Genomic DNA, 24,810 nt, shown 5'->3' with positions numbered 1-24,810 from the left:
ATACAAATGCCCATTGTTACTTCGTCAGCTTTTTGCTCAAACTAGTTTATATAATTTTAACATTGGTGTGAAAAAGCTAAACATTTTGTGCTTGAGCCCATTCGTATTGAATTAGGTTGAAAATTATTTAAATGAGAACAAATTAAAATACAACAGGAATTATTTTCAAGTTTAATTAAAGTTTATCTCTGCATGATATTTTTCCTGCTGTTCTTTTCAGGTTTCAACAAAATGATGTAACACTTGTGGACAAACAGACAGAAGAGAAGGCTGAGTGCTGAGGCCAAAATGGCAAAAACATGGACAGCTACAGTGTATTTTCCAGCTGTGCTAACATAAACTGGTATAAAAGTAATCCAGACTGCAAAGAATATCAAAATGCTGAATGTGATTAACTTAGCCTCGTTAAAATTATCAGGCAACTTTCGAGCCAGAAAGGCCATAATTAGGCACAAGCAGGCCAGAAGGCCGATGTAGCCAAGGGCAAGCCAGAAGCCAACATCTGAACCAGTCACACATTCAATGATGATTGTGGCACTGTGGTAATCTGTGTTAGAATTGGCATGAGGTGGACTAGTAATCAGCCAGATTACACAGATGAGTACCTTGAGGTAAAATAAGGGGAAAAAAAAGAGTTGTTACTTTTAATATAATTAAAATAAAAGACTGTTGAACTAGGATTATCATTACTACCTGGACAGATGTTCCCACAAGCACGCCTGCTCTCTGTTGCTTGGATCCAAACCACTTCTTGACATTACTACCTGGTAATCTGGACCTGAATGCCATTAAGACCACTGATGTCTTGGCCAGGAGGCACGAAATGCAGAGTGCAAAACTGATCCCAAATGCTGGATACCTGATCCGACAGAGCCAGTCTGAAGGCTCGCCAAGGAACAGAAGGCCAACCAGGAAACAGATGGTGAGAAACACCAAGAGAAGGAAGCTAAGCTCCATATTGTTTGCCCGAACTAGTGGCGTGTCTTTATGTTTGTAGAATATGGCAATGATTGCAAGGGAAATGCAAGCTCCAAGGACAGATACAACACACAGCAGGATACCCATAGACTCGCTGTAAGAGAGATACTCTACAGTCTTTGGGATGCAACGATCTCTGGCTTCATTAGGCCACCTGTCCTCGGAGCAATGTAAACACTCTACTGAATCTGGAGATGTAGAAGGAACAGAGGATTTAGTTCATTTTTATCCAGGAAAAAAGAAGCCCTGACATCTTTTTACAGGTGCTATAATGTTATACAATTAATATTATTATTATTTCTTTATACGTATTTAAACAAACACTAACAAGGAAATAACTATGTAAAAAGACAAAACAGGTGTGTTTTTGCTTACCAACCAGAAATATATCTCATGCAGTTAGTGTGGGACTATATATATATATCTGTATATATATATATATATATATATATATATATATATATATATATATATATATATATATATATATATATATATATATATATATAATATATTATATATATACACATGCATACCGGTATGCAGAAGTTAATAACAATGCAATTATGAGGAAGAGCAAGATGAGTTGAGCATATGCACAAAGACAGAACGTACCAGTGTTGTTACTAACTTCTCCCTCAGCACATGGGACGCAGTCATAACAGCAAGCAGGTTCGCCCTTCCTCCTAGCAACACGAAAACCTGGAGGACAGCTGTTGCTGCATACTGATCTGATTGACTGAGAGGAAAAGTTAAAACACGTCATAATCCTCCTTTGTAGAACAAAATATAATCCTTTCAGACATAAAATTACAACTATTTTAATTTTGCATATCAGATACCTTAACACATCTCAGGACTGAAAAAGTTTCATAATGGTTCATGTAAATGATTTGTATAACTGTCCATCTGCTGGCATTGTTTAATTGCAATTATTCTGACAGAAAAATTATAGTAAAGTAACAAAACTGCTACTCGCTGAACAAATAGTGCTAAAGATGAATAGCTTTGCAGCTAACGTAGCTCCCCAAATAACCATATGGCCGATACAATAAAACTGTACAGCGGTACAAAAAGAAGTATAAAAGCTTGTTAAACAGTGTTTTCCTAAATAGTTGGGAAGTAAAGTTGTTCTGGATGACCTGGTACTCTCTAGTCGTTAGCTTATCAATCCAGTCAAAACTAATATCTGTTTCTCACCACTGTGTTTGTGTTTTATTAAATATTCTACAACAGGTAGTTATTTTATTTTTTTACATTTTCACCAAATCCCACTTCAGTTGCTCTGAGCTGTCACTTTAATGCTGTGTTTCCAAAACATGGCAAAAAGCAGAGGAATTTTGGCTTATTATTCACAAAAAACATCTGATTTTTTTTATAAAAGCAAACACAACATGATGGATTTCAAAAATGTACAACTGATCACAGCTCATGAAAAATATGCAAATTAGTCATAACTTTGCTGATTTAACACAGCATGTTGCTTACAAGCAACAATAGTTTTGCTGACATGTCAATCAGCAGTGCACACAAGAGTCTCAGTGGTGAACATGGTCTCAGACCTGTCTGTGGAGAACACACCTGCTTTCCTGCAGGCCACAGGATCATGGACTCGTTTATGACCAAGCGGACACCATCGGGTAACGAGCCATCAAAGAAACCTACTTTCACCAAATTTAGAGACCCATCGGGTTTCCTCTGCCAATTCATCAGGTCATAATAAGCAATGGGATCTCCATTTTTATCAAAGTTGACTGTCTTTCCTAGCACTGAAAAATTTGCATGCTTCATGTAGTGGAGAAGCTGCAAGAAGAAAATATGGGAAAAAAATCAATGAATTCTGAGTCATAAGAAACAAATGATGCCTCTATTACTTCTATCCCCACCTGCCAAGGTTTGAATCTTTGAGGGTTTGCACATGTCTTATTGAGGAAAGGACCCTCTCCATCGTTGCAGTTACTCATGTCTTGCAAGGCGTGAGCAACCAGATAAACTGCCTTATAGACATTATAGGAAACTCTGAGTTGTGTCACATCAGAATAAGGAGAATAAACATCATTTAATAATTCTGTCCCTTTACATGACACTCTGTCCCGGTAGTTTTCCGACCCGTGACGGTGCGTGTTCACCGAACCATTAAGTTGACAGTCAAACGTTTCTTCCCAAAATTCTGCCAAGAAAGGTAGCTCATGAATGGACGATGGAGGTAAATCCATGAGATACTGCTGCAGCCCTGGAATCCCAGCAGCTTTCTGAATGGCAAAACCTAGTGTTCCCAGAAGGAGATTGTCAGATTTTTCCCAAAGTGACCTGGCAGTTGCCCACGCCTCACTGGCAATCCACTGGAAGCCGGTTATATTTCGTCGTCGGATTTCTCTTAGAATGCCCTGCATCTCTGCCTCGCCAGAGAAGTTTATGATGACCTTTGAAGATGTCATCTAATGAGTGAAAATTTAGACATAAGAAGTATTTCTTGATAGTTTCTGCATTATTTGCATTTAATGTCAAAATGTGCACACTGTGATATGCTCACTCATGCAAAAGAATGACACGTAAATTATACATTTTGGATAGTAAAATTAAATCCAATTACAAATTATTCAGATAAATTCTAATTCATAATTTGTGCAGCATAAAAAATGCATTTCTGTATTTCACTTTAAATGATTATGATTGAACATTCTCCTTACAACATCCTTCAAAATAAAGTTAAAAAAAAACTAAAGAGATTATAGTTATTTCATTTTTCTTTTTTTTCTTTTTTTTACCATAATTTCCCAAACTTTGAGCAAGCAAAGTACCTGAATGACTTTCATAAGCGTATCAAGATCCTGCTGGTTGAGCCCCACTGGGTAGAAGTGTGTGTATGCAGCACAAACACCAAAGTGCACGGATTCCTGAAGGAAAAGCTGGATGGCAGAGCGGGCATAATCAGATTCCGCACCAATGACTCCCACCCAAGTCCAGCTAAAGAAGCTGACCAGCTGGGCCAGTGCTTTTATTTGGAAGGCATCACTCGGCATTGTGCGCATGAAAGTAGGAAATTCCTTTTGGTTACTCAAACAGCTGCAGGATGCAAAATAACTCACCTAGAATTACAACAAACAGAAGTTGACCTTTTGCTTGTTTTATTGATATAAATGACAATCACTGAATGTCACCTGACATTATACTTAAAGCATTAGCAGTGCAGGACTTAACCTGAACTGTGAACCACATTTTAAAAAACAATTTTTGTAATATTTTCAGAAACAGTTTGAAGTAACATTTAAAATCCACATTTCATTTGTATGTGCAAATGTGCCTTCTTCTCTTTGTGAAAGCCAGTGTTGCCAGATGTACAATAATTATCGTATTTGTACCATAATTTTGGGCTCTGTACGATGTACGATCAATAGTTTCAAAAATCCTCAAATGTACGATAATTTCACATTGCATCTAGTAACACCGTCTTTTGCTGTGGCTTTCCCAAGTCCATTACATAATTTTAAACTGTTCTGAAGTCAGATTTCACCTCAGTGCTTACAGGTTTATGCTATTGTGTTTATTACAAAAACTGACTCTGGAACTAGGTGAGTAGGCTGCTTTGTCATTTATTGGGTCAGTTTTTCCACTGCTGTGATGTTTTGTCGCGTGCGTTTAACCTATGTAGAAATGACATAAATAGGACTGTGCAAATGTGCATATTGTGTCAATGCGTGGAGGTTGGAGTGGTGCCGACACACTCTGCACGTTTATAGGCATTATATTACTGGTTTTAAAGATGTTTATTTAAACAGGGCAATATAAAACACCTTCTTTGTTATATTATATTGGAGTGAGAAGTTGTTTATAGAACGTTATCATTTATTTATAATGTACGATAATTTGTACTGAAAAACGATAATTTAGGCCTCTCTGTACGATATTGTGGGATTTTGGATCTGGCAACACTGGTGAAAGCACAAAGACAAATTCCAACAAAGTTCAGAGCATCTCACCAGCGGAATATGAAAAGAGCCTAGACTTTGCAGCAGAGCTATAGATACCCCGGAACCAGCGTCTCCTATGATTACAGAGGATACAGTTCTGTTCACACCAGCGCAGCCTAAATCACTTTCACTCTTCTTCACGATGTCATTTTTGAAGTTCCTCTCTGGTTTTCCATTGACCAACAGGAAAGCTGATCTCAAGGATACGGGCACGTCGTCGCAGCTGTCACGGATGTGGAACCCGAGCTTGAGGTGTGGCAGGAGATCATGGCGCTGGTTGATCTCTTTGATTGCAAAAGTCATGGTCTGCATCCACCGCAATGCACGAGGGCTGAAACTGCAGAAAAGCACAAATCTGCATGTTAACAAATACAACAGTTCAGTAACATAAAATCCGGATTATTTTGCACAACAAATTGCATGTAACTTACTAATTGTATGTATTGGGCAATGGTTTTGATTTGTATGTTATATGAAAGGACACTGGACTGTAATGTAGAGGAAATAACCCCCCTATAACAACATCTCCATCTTCATAAAGACTGATTTCCTCCTCTTCACCCAAGTAAATGCAACTATCCAGAGCCGCAGCTGAGCCAGGATGTCTCTTAAGTAGAGACAGAAACATAATTAGCTTTGCAGCCAGTGATGCCATGCCAAGACTCGGCGGAAGGAAAAGCTAATAAAAAACAAAAACTGCAGCTGTCTATAACCTACACACGTACAGAAAATCACTCTCTGCACATTTGATTTATGTACTGTGGTTACATCACAGTCTGAGAGTACCGCCCAGGCTCGGTGGTTGTGACATCACTAGACACACGACATTATTGTATGTTTCAACAAATTAAGCATTCTTTATCATCAGATTGGATTATTGACTTGCTTTCATTTTTTCATACATTTACCTCACTTAAAGGGGTAATATGTTAGAATTTCACAATGAAATGTGAAATTTCTAAGTCTAAGGTTTAATGTCTCAGTAATGTTGGACGGTTACATTGGAACTGATTTCTGTCATGTCTTCTGTCCCTTGTCTCCCCACTCCACTCCATGTTTTCTCCCTCCTCCTATGTCCTTGTCCTTCCTGTCCCTTCCATACTCCATCTCCCTAGTCTCATGTCCCCCCATCTCCCTAGTCTCATGTCCCCCCATCTCCCTAGTCTCCTGTCCCCCCATCTCCCTAGTCTCCTGTCCCCCCATCTCCCTAGTCTCCTGTCCCCCCATCTCCCTAGTCTCCTGTCCCCCCATCTCCCTAGTCTCCTGTCCCCCCATCTCCCTAGTCTCCTGTCCCCCCATCTCCCTAGTCTCCTGTCCCCCCATCTCCCTAGTCTCCTGTCCCCCCATCTCCCTAGTCTCCTGTCCCCCCATCTCCCTAGTCTCCTGTCCCCCCATCTCCCTAGTCTCCTGTCCCCCCATCTCCCTAGTCTCCTGTCCCCCCATCTCCCTAGTCTCCTGTCCCCCCATCTCCCTAGTCTCCTGTCCCCCCATCTCCCTAGTCTCATGTCCCCCCATCTCCCTAGTCTCATGTCCCCCCATCTCCCTAGTCTCCTGTCCCCCCATCTCCCTAGTCTCCTGTCCCCCCATCTCCCTAGTCTCCTGTCCCCCCATCTCCCTAGTCTCCTGTCCCCCCATCTCCCTAGTCTCCTGTCCCCCCATCTCCCTAGTCTCCTGTCCCCCCATCTCCCTAGTCTCCTGTCCCCCCATCTCCCTAGTCTCCTGTCCCCCCATCTCCCTAGTCTCCTGTCCCCCCATCTCCCTAGTCTCCTGTCCCCCCATCTCCCTAGTCTCCTGTCCCCCCATCTCCCTAGTCTCCTGTCCCCCCATCTCCCTAGTCTCCTGTCCCCCCATCTCCCTAGTCTCCTGTCCCCTCATTTGTCATTCAGGATTTTTACTTTATTTATTCATGCAATTTCCATCCCCCAGCCTATTAGTGTTTTATTTCTCTTTAGCTTTCCTTTCCCCTTTTTCTATATCCTAGTACTGTCAGGTCCCTGTTTGTTTAGCCTCTTTTTGTGTCCTTGACTTTTGACCCCTGTGTTTTCTCTTAGCTGTTGTCTTTTATGTCTGTTCCTTCGAGACGTTTGAGGTCTGAGCTCTAGCTCCTTTTAGAGGTCCCTAGGACTCGTCTTTTCTGCTGTAGGTCCCAGACTATGGAACAATCTCACTCTGCCTATAAGGATGGCTGAGTCTCTGAATGAGTTTAAGTCTCTTTTGAGCAGAAACACATCATGTTGGCTTGTTTGTTTAATCATAGTTACTATGTTTTATTTGTCGTGTTTCTAACTGTACAGCACTTTGGTCACTTTTGTGTGGAACGTGCTCAACACATAAAGGTTGATAGAATGATTTATTTCCTTTGATCTAGAGTAAGTCCTTCTCTGTGCCCCACAGCCATTCCAAGTAGGTTTCTTTAGTTTCTGTTATCTTTTAGCCCCTTTATTCTGTTCCCAGTGAAGTTCTTCCAGTGTTAAGTTCTGCTATCTTCAGTAGCCACCCTTCCTGATTTATTTATATATATATATATATATATATATATATATATATATATATATATATATATATATATTTACCAGACTTTAGTTTTTAGTTCTGGATTGTTGTGTTGTATTGAATTATGTTATTTGTTTTTAGCTATAGTTATTAATGTTCATTAATTGACGTATTTTGCCTGCCTAATTACTTTTCACCTGCCCATCATCATCATCATTACTTGTCACACCTGTTCCTTGTCTTTAACCACCTCCTCTGTGTATTTAAACCTGCTCTGTTATCCATTAAAGGATTTTTGACTGCTTCAACTGGCTTCTTCTGGATTCACTGTGTTTGGTTCTTACAACAACTTTCATTAATTCCTGACCATTCTCAGTTGGCTGGAGGGCTGTCAACTTTTCTCCTGTAAAAAACTGAAGAGGGATGTAGTTAATGTTTCCAGTCTGAGCCCAGGGGAGCAGATTGGATTTTCAAACTGGGGGGGGACAAAGTTCCAATGTACCCTCCCCCAAACACATGCACACACACACACACACACACACACACACACACACACACACACACACACACACACACACACACACACACACACACACACACACACACACACACACACACACACACACACACACACACACACACAAACTATTGCAAGCACCTAGAGCTCAGTCAGTTTGTGTAATTTCATCCAACGGTTTACGTGAAAACTAACTATTATATACGTGTTTGAAGCCATTATGCAGTGGAACGCTGGCAACAAAGCTCTGCCTGATCAACACTATAAATGATAAATGATCCGCACTTGTATAGCACCTCTCAGAGTAAGGACTCCAAAGTGCTTTGCACTACAGTGTATCATTCATCCATTCACACACATTCACACACTGATGGGGATGAGCTACGATGTAGCCACAGCTGCCCTGGGGCGTACTGACAGAGGCGCCCCACTATTTAAATCAGTCATTTGTTATTCTCCCAATCAATTACTAACCAAAACCTCATGCTTTATGCAAAACATTAAATGATTTTCAGCATACCAATCTTTACAGAAAACATAAAAGCCCTAATAAACTGCACATAAAATATAATAACAAACAATATTCACTTATAACTTAGAGCAGTAGTTCTCAAACTTTTCAGCCTGACCAACAGATGTTCCTTCGTATTTTTACGTTATTAATACATTTTCATTATATGTGGAGAGTTTTAATTTATATATAAATACATAAATCTCTTTTAAAATTTTATATTTTACTTATTTATGATTATGTGGCACACTTGACTTCCATACATAACGCATCGGCATCTGCCTCTTTTTACGGCTTTTTTTTTACATTGTTGCTACGTCTGTCACGTTAGCGGTGTTTTACCATCATTTCTACATCCATCGCGTCCCAGAGAAGGTTAAACCAACATCAAACCCAACGTTTGGAGCTTGTAAACTCCACACACCTCTCGAGCAACACCAGCTGTCTGATGCTACAGTTTTACAGCCCCCAGCACGACTAGGAGATGATGTTGGTTAGAGAGCGTAAAGAAAGGTGGTTGTAAATAGGAACAAACCAAGACTCACTCTCTTAAAGGAGTTTATTTAACTAAAAGGGTCACTGCTTTATGCAGAAAAAAGGATAAAAAGTCACAAACACATACAGACATCCAAAACTGGAGTTTCCTAAATTAATGATAATAGTAAACACAAAGTGCCGGGGTTTAAACCGGGTAAGGAAAAGAGCAAGATTAACACAAAAAGCTCCACCAAAAGGGGTGAGCTAGATCTCTTTAACGAGAATGCCAAATAAACACAAACAAGCTCTAGAGACTAGGAAGCGTTTATCTATACCACACAGGTAACCAAAGTGAGACTGTAACGTCTGGTCGAGGAGGGAAAAAGGAGAGCAAACTCTACTGCACTTGTTCTCTTCTGCACCCCCCCCCCCCCCCCCCCCCCCCCCCCGTATCACCTGGCGCTCCCTTTTAACGAGGAGCATCCCTGACTTGGATCAGCTACACCTGGCTCATCTAGAGCCAGGAGCGCAGGTAAGTAAGTAAGTAAGTAAAAGTTTATTTGTATAGCACCCATTGGCCACTAACAGACGGCGTCTGTTACACCTCCCCCCATCAAAACAACAACTAAAAGGAAACAAATGACAGGAGTTGTTGCAACCGTAAAACTAATGAGAGCTCCCGCTAGCTAACTACACGCACAAAAAAACTAACTAACTAACTGACCCCTGGATCTCGGAAGGCGGGCAGATTAAATACAAAAATATCACGCTGGCCCCCAGCGCGGCGGAGTGTCCCCGAGATGTCCGCTTGCACAGACAACACTAGCCTTATATGAGATCCTCACATCTAAAAAAATAATAATATCTACTAGGGAGCCTCAATCTACATGACTTCTCGAAAGCGCGTCAGCCATCACGTTGTCCGTCCCTTTCTTGTGGCGGATTTCTAGGTTGAACTCTTGGAGGAGGAGGGCCCATCTCATCAGACGCTGGTTGGAATTGAACATGCGCTCCAAGAAGGTCAGCGGGTTGTGGTCTGTAAAGACAACTGTGGTGAAATGACTGTTGATGTACACATGAAAATGTTGCAAGGACCAAATTAAAGTCAAGGTTTCCTTTTCAATGGTGGAGTACACGCGTTGCGTCTGACTGAATTTCCTAGAGAAATAGCAGACAGGGTGATCAAGCCCATCGACATCTTCTTGAAGGAGAACAGCTTCTGCTCCAGCGTCAGAGGCATCCACCTCAAGTTTAAACGGCCGGGACAGGTCAGGAGCAGCCAGAATCGGAGCACAACAAAGCAGGTTTCTAAGAGAAAGGAAAGCCTGGTGACAGTCTGGGGTCCAAGAAAAGGGAATGTTAGTACTCAACATGTCAGTTAAAGGTTTTGCAACCATTGAAAAGTTCCTACAAAAACATTGGTAATAACTGGTCATGCCTAGGAACCGTCTTAGCTCCCTCCGAGTGGTAGGTGGAGGAAAATAGATGATGGCCTGGATTTTGTCATTAAGGGCCCTTACTTGACCTTGGCCCACTTCTTTTCCCAGATACCGGACAGTAGTTTTAACAAACTGGCATTTTGCGAGATTTAAAGTGAGATTAGCAGACTTGAGTCTATCAAACACCCATTGTAAGGTCTGAAGGTGAAGATCCCAAGAAGGTGAGTAAACCACAATATCATCCAGGTATGCACTGCAGTGTGGGATGTTAGATAAAACCTGGTTGACTAATCTCTGGAAAGTAGCTGGAGCGGTTCTTAAACCAAAAGGTAGCACTGTATATTGCAGGAGGTTATCAGGGGTAACAAAGGCAGAAACTTTAGAAACGAATGGAGTCAAAGGCACCTGCCAGTAACCTTTTAGCAAGTCAATATTTTTAACGAAACAAGCAGAACCAACACTGTCAACACAATCTTCAACCCGGGTCAGAGGAAATGAATCGGGTGCTGTTTTTGCATTGAGTTTTCTGTAATCTGTAACAAACCGATAAGTTCCGTTAGGCTTATTTTCCAGCAAGCAGGGCGAGCTCCAGGAGCTGGTGCTGTTCTTGGCCAGGCCAGGTTCCAGGAGGCAGTTTACCTCAGCTTTCATCAACTCCCGTTTCATGGGGCTAGCCCTGTAGGGATGTAAACGAACTGGGACAGAATCAGTCAGAGATATATCATGAGTGATAAGGTGGTTTTGGCTGGGAACATCAGAAAACAGTCCTGAGAAGGAATGAATCAAGAGAGAGAGCTCCCTCTGTTGGGAAGAGGTGAGATGACTCAAACTGGAGGTTAGGTTAAAAAGTGCTTCAGAATTACAGAGGCGAGGAGTAATTGGAGGAGATGGGCTCCACGGCACGAGATCATCTAGAGGGGTCTCAGTTTTCTGAGGAGCAACTTCCTCGGAGGCAAGACAAGGCTGAAGCACAGGATTATTTCGAACACAAAATAGTTTTAATCTATTGACATGACAGACCATGGTTTTTCTTCTCATAAGGGGTGTTTTAATCACATAATTGCACTCATTTTGTCTGGAGTGAATCTCAAAAGGGCCTTCGAATTTTGGAGCTAACGAAGATCCAACAACAGGTCTTAGAAGCAAGACCTGGTCCCCTGGTTGCAAAGTTCTAGTTACAGTTTTTTTATCAAATGCCCTTTTTATCTTCTGTTTTGCGTCTCGGAAGTGCTGTTGAGCAAAGAGATTAGCTTCTCTCAATCTAGATTTAAAGAAGTCCACATATAGTGGAATACTTGTCCCGGTTTGAGGAACGGGACACAAAAACTTTTCTTTCAGAGCCTTTGGGGCCCCCGAGGAGACTGACCAAACACGAGCTGGTGGGGACTGACTCCAGTAGACTCCTGAACGGCGTCTCTGGCGGCAAACAAAATAATTGGAAGTCCGTCTTCCCAGGATCGTCCGGTGGCGTGACAATATTTTCTCAGCATAGTTTTCAGGGTTTGATGCCACCTCTCAACAACTCCCTGGCTTTCAGGGTGATAACTGAAGGACTTCAAGTGCTGGATATGTAGTCTTAGTCACCTGAGCAAAAATGCACGAAGTAAAATTGGAGCCCTGATCAGACTGAATGGATCTAGGTAAACCAAACACAGAAAAGAAACCAGTCAGGGCTTTAATAACATTAGCTGTGGTGATGGAAGACAGTGGCACGGCTTCAGGAAAACGAGTAGCAGAACAAATGATGGCTAGGAGATATTTCTTTCCTGTTCAAGGGGGTGGAAGAGGTCCCACACAATCACAAACTATGTGCTCAAAAGGAGTTGTTATCACAGGAGTAGGATGTAAAGAGCAGGCCGTATGGTCTGGTTCGGGTTATCTACAGTTTGACACGTCGGGCAGCTTTTACAAAAGTCTGAGACTTCTTTCTTTAATCTTGGCCAAAAGAAATGGCGCAATATGGCGTTATACGTTTTATTTATGCCTAAATGGCCAGACCATTCACTCTCATGCGCCAACGATAAAATGTGGGAGCGGAACTTTTCAGGCACAACTATCTGTTTTATTTTTCCCCAATCAGCGCCTTCAGCAGAGGGCTAGGCCCAACATCAGAGCAGAACCTTGTTCTCTAGTTTATAAGCGGCTATGCTTTTTGAGGGCTTATCGTCACCCGCCGCGAGAGAAAAATAGGGCTGGAGAGTTTTATCTGCTTTCTGAGCTGCTAATGCATCGTAGCTTAATGGAAAGTTCACAGAAACCTGGGGTTTCATAAAAACAGCAGCATATGAAGCGGAGTTTTCATCGGACAGAAAAGGGTACAAAACAGAAACACGGAAGGTTATCTCTGGATCCTTTTTAGCTTGCGCTCAAGTTAACACACAGGCAGGGAAAGGGCTAGCACTAGCATGAACTTCTGGCTCCACTATGAGCTCAGGCAGAGGCACGACTAAGCCTCCAGCAGCGTCATTCCCTAAAATTAAGTCAACTCCTTTAGTTGGGAGTTCCTCCAACACCCCAACCACAAAATCACCCGAGACTAAAGGACAGGACAGTTTAATAGAGTGCATTTCAGCAGAGATAGCTCTCAATACCTTGAAAAAACACTGAGTAGCCTGCTTGGCTGCTTTCAGAAAAGGACAACACGCTTCTCATTATTAAAGTTTGCGAAGCTCCCGTATGTCTCAAAATGACTACTTTGGTTTTGGTTTCAGAACCCAGAAGAGACACATGACCCTCTGATAGAAATGGCTGATAGCAGGGGTTTGGCTTTTCTGAGTTAGCTTCCAAACAACAAGCTATTTCTGTTCTATTCTTATTTAGAGAATTTCCGGATCTACGGTTCTACAGTTTTAATGCGTAGCAGTCACGGATAACATGACCGCGTTTATGGCAATAGAAACACTCAGGATTCTCAGGATTAGGATTAGGAGATGGTTTAACACTGGGTCTGATTCCTCTGTTTGGTTTGGAACAAATCTCTCGGACGCGGTGAGTTAGAGAGAATCCGTCGGCCATTAAAGCAGCCTCGGAGAAGGAAGTAACCTTCTGTTCATTTAAATAGTGAACCAGTCTCTCAGGAAGATGTCGTTTGAACTCCTCTATCAAAATTAGCTCTTTCAGTTCGGCTAGCGAGGAGATATGAGAAGCAGCACACCATTTCTCAAACAACACTGATTTTGAGTGGGCATACTCAACATAAGACTGGTTTAACTGAGGTTTTTCAAATCTAAACCGTTGCCTGTAGGCTTCAGGAACAAGTTCGTAGGCCGTGAGCACAGAGGATTTCACCTTGTCATAATTAGCGCCATCTGTTGGAGACAGAGCGGATACCACTTGAAGGGCCTTACTTTTTAACTTGCAAGTCAAGAGCAGAGACCAAATCTCGCGAGGCCACTGGAGCATCGCAGCGATCTGCTCAAAACCTAGGAAGTAGCCGTCCACTTCCGTCTCCTGGAACTGGGGCAGCAGCGTGATGCATTTGCTGACGTCGAAAGGTGGGGTCTGCAACGGTGAACTGGCGGGAGCCACTGGATCTGGCCGAACTCCCGCCTGGGAAGCGTCCGAGCCATCGAGCTCCTGAGAGGAAGTCCAAGCGGCAACAGGAACGGGCTTCGTGTTCCGTAGCTTGAGATTGAGAATTTTAAGCTGGGTTTCGGCGTCCAGTCTTTTCAAGTCCAACTCGTGTCGTAACTTCCGTTCTAGAGCGCGTTCATCCGCCTCGATGCGGAGGCGAGCGAGCCGGAGCTTTAGGCGAGTTCTAGTGGGTGGAGAAGTAGGAGGACTCTGACCTGGTGATGGTGAGCCTGAGGAGGACTCTTCCGGTTGTCTGATTTTATCCTCTTCCTCCGCAGTCACCGGTGGAGACGAAGGGCGTGGGCCAGTCTCGGAAGGAGGTGGAAGGATCTCCTGTGCCTCCAAATATTCCAACACAAACTTCCGTAGAGCGTCTTTTGTCAGCTGTTTCGGGACAATCAGGCTGAAGTGGGCGGCTACCTCCTGTAGGTCGGCTTTTCTACAGCTCTCCAGCAGCCGGCGCGAAGGAGCCTCCACAAAAGCCTGCAAGTTAAAGGATGCCATGGTGGTGTCTGCTCCATCTCCAAGAGAGGAAAACAAGGTAAGTCCTGAAAACAACACAGAATTGAATGTAAACCTGGGGTATAAATGTATAAAAAGGACAAAAAAGTCCCGGACGAGCCCCCACACCTTTTACGATCCCCAGCACGACTAGGAGATGATGTTGGTTAGAGGGCGTAAAGAAAAGGGGTTGTGAATAGGAATAAACCAAGATTCACTCTCTTAAAGGAGTTTATTTAACTAAAAGGGTCACTGTTTCATGCAGTAAAAGGATAAAAGGTCACAAACACATAAAGACATCCAAAACTGGGGTTTCCTAAATTAATGATAATAGTAAACACAAAGCGCCGGGGTTTACACCGGGTAAGGAAAAGAGCAAGATTAACACAAAAAACTCCACCAAAAGGGGTGAGCTAGATCTCTTTAACGAGAATGCCAAATAAACACAAACGAGCTCTAGAGACTAGGAAGAGTTTATCTATACCACACAGGTAGCCAAAGTGAGCCTGTAACGTCTGGTCGAGGAGGGAAAAAGGAGAGCAAACTCTACTGCGCCTGTTCTCTTCTGAACTAACCCCCCCCCCCCCATCACCTGGCTTTCTTTTAACAAGGAGCATCCCTGATTTGGATCAGCTACACCTGGCTCAGCTAGAGCCAGGAGCGCAGGTAGTGATGCTGAGGCCACCCAGTGGCCACAAACAGACGGCGTCTGTTACATGCAGCAGTGTCAATCTTCCTGGCTGGATGAGTGAATTTCTTCATCAGAGTCAATATTCTGCTTCATAATCAGAGTCAGTCATTACCAGACAAAGTGATCAGTCAACAAAGACCAGACCTGCCGGCAATTATGCGTTTTATCTAATATTTGCGCTCTTCATGTTGCGCACATCTCCTCCTCTTCCCGACTGGGAGCCTCACGGCGGGAGGCGTTTTTCAAACTCTAAAAACTCCAAAACTTTGCTCAGCCTGACGGTTCCACATCTCCACTATCTTCTGATGTAAAGTAGTAACTTCATGAGGGATCATATTTGTAGATAAGACTTGTTAAAGTCAGCAATGAGGCTTTGGCGCTTTTAACAAGTAAGTCCCAACACTGACAACAATGTACTGAAACTAGAACCAACATGTGTAAACAGACAGATCGGTCCCGCCTACTTACACTGTTGGTCTTTTTTAAATACGCAGTAATTGTTGCTTGCCTTTTTTGCTTTATCCTGCATCCAGCAGCAACCACTTTAGTGCCTCTGGAGTCTGTGTTTGTTTACGTCATGCTGCATTCAACGTAATTGGGAAAAGGAGCTTCAAGCGCTTAACCTTCGATTTTGTTTTCTTTCTGGCCTTAGTTGCGGGGGACGGATCGGGGTCGATCTGAATCTAGGGGGGGACAAATCCCCCCGCCCCCACCCTATCTGCGTGCCTGTCTGAGCCTATGAGGTTGCTGAATCTGTGCTAACACTACAGCGCTAATACAACACCGCAAATCTCAACAGTTGTTTAAAGAACTGAAGCCATTTAATAAGAGTGACCAAGAAGTTACTTCTTGTATCAATAAAAAGCCATAACATGCTTTTTTTTTTTACTCTGATATTGGTTAAAGTCAGCTATAGCTATTATGCTAACAATGCTAACTGTGATTTTGAAGCGAATGGAGAGACATCTCCAAGGCGGATAGCTTTGGTAGGAAAGGAAGTTGTCCATAACAATATACATATAAATGACCACAGTTGGAAGACAAAGACTATAATTTAAAACATTTGAGTTCAGTTTCATGGAGACAGTCAGCATTGCTTAGTAAGTGTGATGAAGAAGAAGAAGAAGAAGAAATTATAATTTCTATAGCGCCTCTCAAGATAAAAATCACGAGGCGCTTCACAAAAACAAAAACAAAAACAAAAAATATAAAAATTGTAAAAATATAAAAAAGCATTTCGAAAATGTTTAAAAATATATTTAAAATGAGCAAGAATAAGCAATTGCGATTTTAAAGATAAAATGTTAAGAAAGAGAGTGAGTGAATTGGAAAGAGGGAAATCATGGATCCTGAGGAAGGTGGAATAGGTGGGGAGAGCAGAATAAAGAGAGAGTGATGAAGGAGGTCATACTGCTACCTTTACATTTTTAATAGCATGGCCACCAAAAGACACAATTTGAAGAAGACATATCTCAAAAGTGGATTGAAGCTAATTCTATGAATGTTAGAACTTTGAGGAAATCACTGTTTGTAGTGATACGTTTGATAAAATACCACCATTACTTTACTTCCTGAGAATTTGAATGAAAAAAAAAGTGTAAAACTACTTCAAAAGATAGTAAAGATTAAGAGTTTTCCTAATTTCTGAAGCAATATCTTGTCACATTAAGACTTAACTGTTTTCACTTTATTCCCTTTGTTTTCCTTTCTGCGTAAATCAATCTGACATACATGAGATGAGGCAGGGCCGCCCACATCCAATCACATCACACCTTTTACAGGATCACTCTCTATAATAACCATGTGTTGCTCCCAGTTCAGAGAAATTTCCAAACAGTATGAGTCTCCTCTTTTCACTCATGCTTTACTCTGTCCATGTCCTCTTTTCAACACAATCACCAGTTTCCAGCTTCATGCCTCGAGCTACTTCCGCGGCTGAAGGGTGCACTCTGAGAAACAGCTTTGAGCCAGGCTTTGTGGCCAGTGGGGACTTTGTTCTTGGAGGGATTTTTCCTCTTCATTATAACCAGGAAATGCCTGACCTTAACTGCACCTATAAACCACCACCAGTCAAGTGCAATGGGTGAGCTGAAGAGGGATTTTGACATATTTTTGCAACTTATCAATGTAAGACTTTGCAGTAGCTCTCTTTTGCAGCTTTGTGTTGTTTTTCAGGAAAATCCATTTAATTACGTGAACACTATTTATGTCAAGAGGTGATGAGATTTTCAATTCTGCTTTGGGAGCATGGAAACAGGATTTACAAAAATGTACATAGTTTTATAATATGTGTTATTTATATATATATATCTACTCATCATCAATGACAAAATAAAATGAATTTTCAGAAATGTAATGAAGTTATAGTGAAAGGATGTCTGTCTCTAATTATGTACAGTTTGCTCACCTATGCTTTAGATTTGATCCCAGGGCTTTCCGCTGGGCTCAGACTATGAGGTTGGCAGTGGATGAGATAAACCAGAGCCCAGAACTGTTGCCCAATCACACTCTGGGATATAAAATCTTCGATTCCTGTGCGTATCCTCTGACTGGCCAGAGAGCTGCTCTGGCTGTACTGAATGGGCCAAATGAGGAGGATTCTCCCATGTGCAGTGTGTCTTCTCCGCTCCTTTCCATAATTGGAGAATCAGGCTCTGCTCAGTCCATTGTTGTTTCAAGAATCCTTCAGCCTTTCAGAATCCCAATGGTAAATGTCCTTTTAGCTTACTAATCTGCACCAACATATGCCACTCTGAATCAGCTCTCTTTTTTTCCTTCTGAACACAGATCAGCTACTTTTCATCATGCGCCTGTTTAACTGACAGAAATAATTATCCCACATTTTTCCGAGTAATTCCTAACGATGATTATCAGGTAAGTGTAACAGGTTTGATATGTCAGGAAGTTGTCAGAAAATAAACAACACTAATGTTCCTCAATTTGCAGTATCTCAAGGCTGCCGACGTCTCTTTTAGTCTCTGCTATGAAATCTAAATGGTTGGCTCTCCTTTTTCTGTAAAGGTAAAAGCTATTGCTCAGCTGCTGGTGCACTTCAAGTGGAACTGGATAGGACTCATTCGAGGGGACCATGAATACGGTCGATTTGCAGTGCAAGGTTTACTGAGAGAATTACAGGGTAGCAGTGTATGCGTGGCCTACCAAGAAATGATTCCCCTGCTCTACAATTCCAAAAAGGCATTGGAGATCATGCAGGTAGGTTTTTTGTTTTGACATTGGTTTCATTTTTATGCTATAGGTTTGTATTTTCTGTCAGGTTTGGTTTATTTTTATTTTTTTATTACAGGTGGTAGACTTGATCCTATCAAACACAATGAATGTAATGTGGCCACAGGGACTATGAGACATGTACTTAACTGCATGTTGTGGATGCAGTAAGCAATAAATGCATATTGTAAGTTCATGAAGTTAGTGTGTCTACGTTTGAAAAGAGTTTAGAAACATTAGCTCATGAAGAAACTAATAGTTTTATTTTCACACTAAGGGATGAGCATATTTGTGAGTATAAGTGCACATTCCTCAAATTTACACAAAGCAGCTTGCAAACACTTCATTCAATCTTTGTTTATCCAAATGAGTCGATTAACAACTCATTCTCATTTACAACGGAGATCTGGCCAAGAGGCAGCAGCAAGACACATAGTTAGTTTTTATATCAAAGAAAAACAGGTAAGATAAAAATAAGATACAACAGTTAGACATAAGACAAAGGACTGTTCTCATATCTAATATGCACAAGCAGTCAAAACAGACCTAAAACAATCTAAGTACTCAGAAACAGGCACATTGATCAGAAACTATTGATTGCAATGACTTGTTGAAGGTAGATAATGGAATGTAGGTAGTGAGCTTCAGTGGTTTTTGCAGCTCATTCCAGTCGTTGGAAGCAGCAAACTGGAATGAGGAGCGGCCAAAAGAGGTGCGAGCTTTAGGGATAACTACAGAGATTACGTTACTGGAACGTAAACTGCGCTAGTTTTTGGAAGTGATGCGTAATGAGCAAAGATAAGACCGTGTTCTACTGATTGTTTTGTATGTGAACTGATACCAATGTAACAACCTGCGGGAATGGAGTGATGGCCAGTTAACGAGTGAGTTAAAATATTGTTCCTATTATCTTCTTGTAAAAGAAAGATTTGACTGAATAACTGACACTTGGATGATGTAAATATAATTTTAAATAATGTTTTCAATGAGTAAAAATTACCATCCGGCTCAAGATGATGAGTCACCATGTTTGAAATCTGTAAATTTAATTTGGAAGTACTCAAAAAAACTCACAACAGCTAAAAGTGAAGTAAATGTGTCAATATCATCTAGTGAAATGATTTTGGGCGATGGTGGCACAGGTGTTAAGTGCTCGCCCCGTGATCGGAAGGTTGCAAGTTCGAGCCCCGCTCAGTCATTGTCATTGTGTCCTTGGGACACAATGACAATGACAATGACAATAAGACACAATGACATTGACACAATGACAATGACAAGACACTTAGCTCACGTTGCCTGCTGGTGGTGGTCGGAGGGACCGGTGGCGCCAGTGCTCGGCAGCCTCGCCTCTGTCAGTGCGCCCCAGGGCAGCTGTGGCTACATCGTAGCTCATCCTCACCAGTGTGTGAATGTGTGTGTGAATGGGTGAATGACTGATTGTGTTGTGAAGTGCCTTGGGGGGTTCCAGGACTCTAGAAGGCACTATATCAAACACTGGCCATTTACCATTATCTTAACATTGTGGATTTTACTTGTAATATCTGGTACAAATGGTGTGTGTGTGTGTGTGTGTGTGTGGTAACTTAACTAATTGTCATAATGAACTGATAAGTAGGTACAATTGGGATGTTTACTTAGTGAAGTGCCTTGAGACAACTCTAGTTGTGATTTGGTGCTATATAAATTAACTGAATTGTTTTTGTTTCTCTGCAAATGTTTCTTTGTTTTATGTATTTCCACAAAGGTGATGCAAAGCTCTTCAGCAAAAGTAGTGGTGGTATTTTCAGCTGAAGGAGAAATGACACCATTCTTGAAAGACTACATGACACAGAACATCACTGGAATCCAGTGGGTGGCAAGTGAGGCCTGGATTACAGCATCTGTCTTTACAAAAAGTGGATTTTACCCGTACCTGGGTGGTACCATTGGGTTTGGAATAAAAAAAGGTTATATTGCCCAACTTGGCGACTACCTCCTGACAGTCAACCCTCAAAAATATCCCAATAACACTCTAGTGCAGGAGCTGTGGGAAGCTCTCTACGGCTGCAATCCCTTTCCATCGTCTTCTTCCCAGTTTGCACCCTGCTCGAGGAAAGAAGCGCTGTTGGAGCAGCATTCTGCCTACATGAACACATCCAGCCCTAGGGTGGCCTATAATGTCTACAAGGCTGTTTATGCTATTGCTAATTCACTTCACAACCTTCTTCTTTGCCAACCAGGCAATGGGCCTTTTGAGAACAACTCGTGTGCTCAAAGCGACAAAATACTCCCCTGGCAGGTAAAATCCAGTAGCCATTATTTTATGGTATTGCACCTCAAATCTTTAATTTGAGTACTTCATAATATGATTTTATTCTTTGCCTCTATTCCACTATTAAAGCTCCAGCATTACATCCAGGATGTAAAATTCAAAATTGCTGGGGAGATGGTAAACTTTGACTTGCAGGGTGACTCCGTACCATACTATGATATAATCAACTGGCAGAGAGGTACAAGTGGCAACATTGAGTTTGTCAACGTGGGGTTGTTCGATGGAACTAAACCCGCTGGAGAGGAGCTGGTGATCCAGGAGGACAGAATAATGTGGGCAGGTCATCGGAGTGAGGCAAGCTGCTCACACTGTGTTTTTACCTTCATCAGATGCCAACTGATGAAGTTCTGTAGGTTAAGGTGGAGGTAAGTAAGGTAGGTAGGGCAGGAAGGATCTCGTAAGCCTTTTTGCATTGATAATGAAGAATATAACTTCAATCAGGGTATACAGGATAGCCCAACAGTAATTATTAATACGTTTCCACATAAAGACAAACTGAATTTAATGAACATACAGACAATTTTGTTAAGAGGATAAAAAGGCCTTGCTAAATTTTACAGGAACTCCTTATTTGATGCATTGTACAAAACATGAAGAGTATAATTACCGTCTAATGTTTGGGTATGCCAGTAGTGACCCTGAAATCATGATAAGCCCTTTACTCAAATGTAATACATTTGCTGTGGTCTAAAGTAGGAATTAATGCCTTGAAAGTCACACTCTGGGGAAAAATGTTCCAGCGCACCTGTTTCAGCATGGAGATTTCAGCCAGAGGAGAAAGTAGCTTCAGGCGGTGGGATTTGGAGTCTTACTACCTGATATGTCACCTCTGATTGGTTAACAGCAATACGACTGTACCGCTGACTCCATTTGCTTTGCAATGTTGATGTTTTAACTCTACAAGGGGGCAGCAGTAGCTCAGGAATGTAGTTACACTGTAGTGTAAAGCACTTTGGAGTCCTGACTCTGAAAGGCACTATACAAGTGCGGGTCATTTATCAAATAACACAAGCCTAAAGGAGTTCTGCCATATTGTGGGATTGATAATGCTAACAGTTAGCTTCTGCAAGTCAAGACGTTCTCTAAAACAACAGTCCTCCCTGTCGCGAGTCAAGATGAGTGAGTCCATGAATGTTAAGGGACAGTGTGATGTAGATCTGTCAGGCTTTTCAAATCCTAGCATTTCACCATCTATTTTCCATCAGAAGCTAATGCAGGAGATAGGGGAAGGACATCATTTTGATGTTCAGCCTGTTTAAAAACTCAGATAATTAAAAAAATACTAAAAATAATAAGTAGAAAATGGTTTGTCAGTGAAGGACCTCTTAAAGTCATTTAAAAAGGGGTGTAAAAGTAACTGCAACTAATGTATATACATATATATATATATATTTATCATCGACGAGACACAATCGTTTCCTAGTTCATATCTAAAACATGTCAAAGTTGTGTCATATGGGCATGTTTAATTTGTGGAGCTGCAACTAAATGAAGACACAGAAAATGATTGTTTCTTCATCAGATGGATGTCACCTTATGTCTTTACACAGGTGCCAGTGTCTTTATGCAGTCCCAGCTGTCCTCCAGGGTCCAGGAAAGCTGTCCGTCGTGGGGAGCCTGTCTGCTGCTTTGACTGTTTACTATGTGACAGCGGCAAAATCAGTAATCAGACAAGTAAGACTAAAGCTGGGCATACACTGTGCAATGTTTTCACTTTTTTGAGACGATTTTCCACTCGTACAAGAATCCACGAGATCGGGGTGAGTTTTGCGCCGAGCGTCGTGTAGTATACATGGGTTACGAGAGGCGATTAATAACATGTTACCAGCAACTAAATGAAGTTGCAATCGTGAGCTCGCACAAACTTCTGGCGTGTTTAATATTTTGCTTGTCCCTCGTGAGGGTATCGCACTGTTGAAGCGGTGCTGCGACCCAAAAAGTTTCAGAACCGCTCACGGCGCATGCGCAATCCTGCATCAACACCGCTCGCCCGCTATTTCCCTAGTAACACACATTGTTCGTTTTTATTTCTACACGTTTTTTTACTCACAAAGATTGTCAAGAAAGTGTGTTTGTCGTGTTCATGTCAAATTAAACTGATCACAAAACACAGATTTACTTTCTTTATTTAGTTTTCCTCATCCAACCCCCATAAATCCCTGTGTGTCCTCCTGCAGCACTCCCGAAGGACAACAGGCAAGACAAGACGAAAAAGTCTGACGTGTTGTGTAAAACCTGCTATTTTTAGCATATTTTTAGGGCCGACGTGTTGCTACCAGACGTACAGTGTGAGCAGTCAGATCGTATCCGAGAACTGGGTCGTACAGTGTGAGCACATGACTCGTGAGATCTGCCCTGCAAGGAAGTCGTACAGTTAGAGCTGAAGCTGAGTGCTACGAGTGAAACGGTCGCACAGTGTCCGCCCAGCTTCATTATCCCTACACCTAAAATCCACATCATAATTGAATAGTATTTTGACACTGACATTGTTTTATTTTCTCTTGCTGGCTTTCTGCCCAACAGACTCCATAGAATGTCAGTTTTGTCCTGAGAACTTCTGGTCAAACCACGACAGAACTGCCTGCATTCCCAAGCAGGTGGAGTTCCTGACCTATGACTCCTTGGGTATTTCCCTGACTGTGATCTCTGTCATGGGCGCCTGCCTCACTATAGGCGTTTTTGCCGTGTTCTTTCACCACAGGAACACGGCAGTTGTCCGTGTGAATAATTCAGAACTGAGCTTCTTTATACTGTTTGCCTTGACTATGTGTTTCCTGTGTTCGCTTGTTTTTGTTGGCGAGCCAACATCTTGGTCCTGTATGCTCCGTCACACCGCCTTCAGCATCACATTTTCACTTTGCATCTCCTGCATTCTCGGAAAGACTCTGGTGGTACTGGCCGCCTTCACAGCCACCAGGCCAGGGGACAATATCATGAAGTGGTTCGGACCCAAGCAGCAGCGAGCTATAATCTTTAACTGCACTCTGGTTCAGGTTGTCATCTGTGCAGCCTGGCTCATCGATGCTCCCCCTTATCCGTCTCGAAACACTAAATATGAACGTTCAAAGATTATACTTGAGTGCAGTGTTGGATCTAGCCTTGCATTTTGGTTGGTTTTAGCATACATTGGACTGCAGGCTTGTCTTTGCTTTATTCTTGCGTTTCTGGCTCGTAAGTTGCCTGGCAACTTCAACGAGGCTAAGTTTATCACTTTTAGCATGTTGATCTTTAGTGCTGTGTGGCTAGCCTTTATCCCTGCTTACATAAGTTCTCCTGGAAAATATGCAGATGCAGTGGAGTCATTTGCCATTTTGGCTTCCAGCTTTGGATTGTTGTTCTGTTTGTTTGCACCAAAGTGTTACATTATATTACTCAAACCTGAAAAAAATACTAAACAGCACCTACTGGGAAAAGAAAAGAAGTAATACTTGTCATTCATTCATCGTACAACATTTTTATTTAATGTTTGTTTTGTGTGTGTTTCTGCTTGCCAATAATACAATAAATATGGGTGGTTACTAAATTATTGTCAATTCACTGTAATTTCTAAACATGTAGAAGTTTAGTAGAAAATGTTCCCACTTAGTCGAAAGCCTCCTTTCTACCGGACATAAACATGTTGTGAAACAGCTTCAAAATATACTTTTGGACACGTACACGAAGCAAAGGGATGCAATTATTACATTTTGAGTCTATTTTTTATGAGTTATGCTTCCAAAACATGTCAAACTCTGCAGTTTATTAAACTTGCACTGCAAGACGAGTTCTCGCGAGATTTGGAGTTTTCCAAACTCAGGAGAATCCACCTTGTACCGCTCCAGTTCAAACCGTCCGACCTCCAGTCCAAAATAGAGTGATCCAATCGTGCGTCAGCACTGTGCTGTAGGGTGGGAGTTAGTTTTGAAGATAGTATTAAGCCCCCGGCTAAGCAAAACAAATATGGCCGTGCCGGTTGACGCTCGTGTAGAAGTGGCTATTGATTCACATGTAGAGGAATTAAAACACCCTTTACGCGCATATTTTTCAAGCAAAAACCAGCAGACATCACCTGAAGACATTACATGATTGACAAGTGAGTGAATGAATGAAGCTTGAGCAAGTTGGTGTTTTCCAGACGCACTTG

The 24,810-nt window shown here is 42.0% G+C and overlaps 2 protein-coding genes across 2 annotated transcripts; one reads left to right on the top strand and one right to left on the bottom strand.

Annotated features, from left to right (window-relative positions):
- Nucleotides 1-182: 182 nt before the first annotated feature.
- On the bottom strand, nt 183-5,604 carry LOC107380649 (extracellular calcium-sensing receptor-like). Its single transcript, XM_015951946.2, has 8 exons — nt 5,381-5,604; nt 4,959-5,286; nt 3,780-4,067; nt 2,865-3,416; nt 2,560-2,781; nt 1,594-1,717; nt 694-1,166; nt 183-605 (listed from the first exon to the last, which is right to left on the bottom strand). The coding sequence occupies exons 1-8, from the start codon at nt 5,602-5,604 to the stop codon at nt 183-185; spliced, it is 2,634 nt and encodes an 877-aa protein (XP_015807432.1).
- Nucleotides 5,605-17,055: 11,451 nt separating this feature from the next.
- On the top strand, nt 17,056-24,172 carry LOC107380583 (extracellular calcium-sensing receptor-like). Its single transcript, XM_070543839.1, has 9 exons — nt 17,056-17,234; nt 17,570-17,858; nt 17,939-18,025; nt 18,173-18,364; nt 20,121-20,390; nt 20,451-20,654; nt 20,757-20,967; nt 22,245-22,361; nt 23,211-24,172. The coding sequence occupies exons 1-9, from the start codon at nt 17,065-17,067 to the stop codon at nt 24,110-24,112; spliced, it is 2,442 nt and encodes an 813-aa protein (XP_070399940.1). The 5' UTR covers nt 17,056-17,064; the 3' UTR covers nt 24,113-24,172.
- The last annotated feature ends 638 nt before the right edge of the window (nt 24,173-24,810 follow it).

Source organism: Nothobranchius furzeri, chromosome 13 (assembly GCF_043380555.1).
Source record: "Nothobranchius furzeri strain GRZ-AD chromosome 13, NfurGRZ-RIMD1, whole genome shotgun sequence".
NCBI classification, from domain to species: domain Eukaryota; kingdom Metazoa; phylum Chordata; class Actinopteri; order Cyprinodontiformes; family Nothobranchiidae; genus Nothobranchius; species Nothobranchius furzeri.
Note: the sequence above shows the minus strand (reverse complement) of the source record. Positions and strands in the feature narration are given on the sequence as shown.